Source organism: Alexandromys fortis, unplaced genomic scaffold, assembly GCF_014885135.2.
Source record: "Alexandromys fortis isolate MF-2015 unplaced genomic scaffold, M_Fortis_MF-2015_v1.1 scaffold_56, whole genome shotgun sequence".
NCBI classification, from domain to species: Eukaryota; Metazoa; Chordata; class Mammalia; order Rodentia; family Cricetidae; genus Alexandromys; species Alexandromys fortis.
In genome coordinates, this window is record NW_026067935.1 from 5,952,652 (window position 1) to 5,956,987 (window position 4,336).

The 4,336-nt window shown below is 50.0% G+C and overlaps 1 protein-coding gene across 7 annotated transcripts in view; it reads right to left on the reverse strand.

Annotated features, from left to right (window-relative positions):
* Positions 1-4,336, reverse strand: part of Dnah10 (dynein axonemal heavy chain 10) — a 133,112-nt gene that overhangs the window by 11,500 nt on the left and 117,276 nt on the right. For 3 of the 7 annotated variants that reach the window (XM_050146558.1, XM_050146559.1, XM_050146557.1), the window contains exons 77-79: positions 2,710-2,890; positions 1,519-1,664; positions 151-1,133 (exon numbers count right to left, since the gene is read on the reverse strand). In XM_050146558.1, the coding sequence (XP_050002515.1) occupies positions 987-1,133; positions 1,519-1,664; positions 2,710-2,890 (474 nt within the window). In that variant the 3' untranslated portion in view covers positions 151-986. Of the gene's footprint in view, positions 1-150; positions 1,134-1,518; positions 1,665-2,709; positions 2,891-4,336 lie in introns of those variants that run through there. The other 4 variants (XR_007592553.1, XM_050146560.1, XR_007592555.1 and 1 more) reach the window with 4 other exon arrangements.

The window sequence follows — 4,336 nt, forward strand, 5'->3', positions numbered from 1 at the left end:
CCCTTCTTCTCCTCTGTGTCTTTTTGAAGCACCGGGGGACTGTGGAGGAGATGGGAGGGGAGGACTCACGGGTGGGGGTGGGAACACTTGCTGCCTTGAGCTGTTGCTGAGATGTTGGTACTCCTGCATTTCTGGCAGAAGCTGCGTTCTGTCCTGCCCAGGCTCCACACTGCCTCCCTATTCCCAGCTGGCCAGGCCAGCCTCACAGTACCATTCTTCCCCAAGCCACACAAAGGCCTGGGAGAGGAGGAGTCTGGAGGCTGGGCAGGAACTGAACAGTTGACTCAGCAGCCTCAGCCTTCTATGCTCTTGCCAGCAAAGGGCACGTACTGAGCAGAAACGGGTAGAACCCCTCTTCAGTGGCTTAACAGGAAGGAAGAGAGAATGCACTTGCCTTAAAACTTGCACTGGCGTGTGCTGTGTCCAAAGTTCTCAAAAAGAAGATTGAGATGCAAAACCAAGGCTAAAAAGATACTGCTGCCGATTACAGCACCCACATGGTGGCTCACAATTGGCTGTAACTCCAGGGACCCCGACACCTCACGTGTGGTGCACACATATTCAGTCAGGCTCATACATACATATACAGAAATAAAAAGTTAAAAAAAAAAACTAAGTGTGATGGTGCAGATTTGTGACCCCAGCCCTCGGGAGATGGAGATGGGGATCCTCGGGCTTTGGTGAGTCAGCAAGCTCCAGAATAGTAAGACCTTATCTCAAGAACAAATAAGGCAAAAACCTGAGGAATAAACAAGATTGAGGTGCACCCACACACATGCATCCACACACCAAAACCCATTGCAAAACAAGGTTCATTTAATAGAAAAGTATGTGTAGATGGCCACTTTGAAATGCAAGAAAAATCAGCATCAAACACCCTCCCACCAGCATTCCAGCTGCCCCTTGGTAAACTCCCTGCAATGACGTCAGCACCTGTGTGCCAGGCATAGTAGCTCCGTGTAGTCCTCCACATGCTGATGCTGGGGTTAATCTGAGTTCAGGGTGAGGCACACCCCCTGGAGCACCCAGTGTGAGATGTGCTTCGTGGTAAAGAGGTCAGCTTCGAACACTAGGCCGACACCCATGGCATTTCTCCTCATGGAGGTGGTATAGACGGGGGTCCGGAAGGTGTTCTGCAAAGGAGTGGCAGGGGACATCCTCAGGGTTGGAGGCATCAGCTCATAACTAGATGGGATTCAGCCTGAGAACTTCACATGAGCAGTGCCAGGCTAACATCGGATACCATGGGGTGGCTGGGCAAACGCTGCCTAGTTCCCAGCCAGCCAGAGTAGAAGGCACCTGCTGTTCACACTGGATGGAGCCACTTTCTGACTCAAATAGTTATGTCCAGAATCTCCTAAGAAGGGAGTTTCCCCGGGGTCTCTACCACAGGCTCTAAGCTTGGACTTGACCCCAGGGATTATGGGCACCCACATGCATGTATACTGGAATGTTTTCATGCCCTAGCCTGCCCTGAGAGGAGGGACGGCACCATGGGGTCAGGGAGGTAACTGTCACCTGTAGCTTCAGACGGTGAGCTTCAATGGGGATGATCTTCAGGATGGGCAGGTCCACAACCAGCACCTTGGGCTTACTCTTGATAAGACACCCACTCTCTATATCCCAGTCAGCGCCCTCCAGGTAGAGCCCTGAAACAAAGCACCCTGGGGGTGACAAAAAGATGGCATCTGTGTTCTATTGTGTGGCAGCTCTCTTCTCACAGGTGTGCACAGAGGAAAAGTACAAATGCTACTGGGGTGGGGCGCTCAACTCTGCCCTACTTCCACATAAAGTGGATAGGATAGGAGTGGATAGCTCCTATCCTATCCACTGGATAGGAGATGCAGGGCTCCAAGGAAGTGGTCCAGGCAGCACTTGTCTTCCTGGACTCTGGCTTCAGGGCACCCAGCAATCCCAGCATCCTCTGAACAAAAGGGGAAGTCCAAGAGAAGTGTGGTCTCTAGCACACAGAAACCCCAAAAAGTGAGAATGTCTACACTTATTGGTGGTCTAGTGATTACCATTCAGCGCTCTCACCAAAGGCAAAAGTCGTCCACCTGCCCCACAGAGTGGCAGCTGGATGCTCACCAGTGAGACCTATCTGAGGGCCCCTGAGACTTGCCCATTAATCCACTCTTCTTAAATAGGCACAAAGGGGCTTCTGCTCTTCACAGTTCAGTGAACTCTGGCTAGGGAAACAGTTTCCAACTAGCGCCTGCACAGAATGCTGGCATCTAGCAGCTGTGGCCCATGGACAAAAGATAGGGATGAATGCAGCTCAGCACAATTGCAGACCTGCTTAAAACACTAGGAGGGGTTTGGTTTCGTGATTTTGATAGGTTATACAGCTCTCAAGTGGGAACTTTGTAGCTGACAGTGTCAGGTCACAATGTCAAAAGCTTGAATATGCCTGACCAAAGCTCTGGGCTAGCTTATGTGCTTTTTTGGTCCCTACTCGTCTGCCCTTCAGGGGAAGCCGCTCAGTTATCTCTGAGAACTTAATCTAGTCGCCCACTTGCCACAAACTAGCATGGTCAGGCCTCCCTGCCATCCACCCTGCGACTCGGCTAGTCTCCATCAGGAAACTCTGCTCTCTGATATGCCACAGCAGCAACATAGGATCCACATGGTGCTCATCCCGTTGAGCTAGGTGACGGTTCTGAGAGGGAAGCCCCAGTTGGAGAGCCGGGTATGTGACCCTCGCTGTACCTTGCCCTGCTCGCTCATTCACTTCATCAGCGTCCTGGAACTTGGTCACTTGTGTGAACAAGGTGGACCGGTCCAGCGGCCAGCCATTTCTCCGGCACGTGGCCTGTACCAGTGCTGTGAGGTAGGACTCTGGGATGTGCAGCCCTGAGAGCCACATCACACTAGGCTCACTCTCGGTGACCTGGTAGGGAAGGTGGGCAGGACAGGAACCTGGGCTGTGACACCAGCTTCAAAGCTGATTAAGAAAACAAAAGCCTGGTTTTCCATGGTGACAAATGTTGGCATTAGGTCAGTTATCTGCCCACAGGGGAAAAGGTGACCACCAAACTCCCGGTGGACCAAAACTTTAGGGAAACACCAAAGTCATTAAAGTGCTTGCTACATAGATGTCCCCACTTGATACTGAGAACCCCCATTAAAGACATCAGGTGTGGTAGCACATGCTTGCAATCCTGTGCTGAGGCAGTAGAGAAAGATCTTTGAGGTTTCCCGAACAACCAGCCTAGCCAAGTCAGTGAATCCCAGGTCCTAAAGAGAAACCCTGTCTAAACAGTCATGGCCCATTAGGAATAACACTCAAGGTTCGTGTCTGGCCTCTCTCCACATGTGCACACACCTGCATACATACAGATGGACACAAACCTACAAAAGGACCACACCTAACCTCTCGCTGTTTTCTCAAGTGGAGAATTGCAAAGCCCAGATGCTACCAAAAAAAAAAAAATAGTTTTGGCTGCATTCATACTGAAAAACCTTCCTATAGAAACACACACACCATCATCATCCAAGTAAAAGGCTCCCAGCAGGGAGGAGTCCATGCATCACCAGCAGACCAAGAGTTACTGTCTTTCATATACAAAGAGCTCTTAGAAACCAATAAAAAGGGCTAAGGACACAGATCAGTGGACAAAGCACTTACCACACAGTCCTGAAGACCTGGATTTGGATCCCCAGGAAGTACATAAAGCTGGGGTGGTGCCACCCTTCTAATCTTAGTGTCCCCATAGTGAGATGGGAGACAGGCAAGAGGATGACCAGAGACTTGCAGGCCAGCTAGCTTGTACTGCCTAGCAGTGAACAAGGGACCCTGTCTCAAGATGGAAAGCAAGGGCTGACTCCCACATATGAACCCAAATGCATGCATTCACACACACAGACTTCATACATACATTTTAAAAAAAGTCAATGTAAAAAGATGGAGTCTTCTCTTGAAACAGACATGACGGTTCACAGAAAATATAAATAATCTTTAAGTATATGAAACACCCTCCACTTCACCTTCATTAAAGAAACGGCAGGGCTGGAGAGATGGCTCGGTGGTTAAGAGCACTGAGTGCTCTTCCAGAGAACCAAGATTCAATTCCCAGCACCCACATGGCAGCTCATAACTGTAACTCCAAGATCTGACATTCTCACACAGACATACACGCAGGCAAAATGCCAGTGCACATAAAAATAAATTATTTTAAAAAAGAAAAGAAGCCAGGCCATGGTGGCGCACGCCTTTAATCCCCGCACTTGGGAGGCAGAGGCAGGGGGATCTCTGTGAGTTTGAGACCAGCCTGGTCTACAAGAGCTAGTTCCAGGACAGGCTCCAAAGCTACAGAGAAACCCTGTCTCAAAAAAA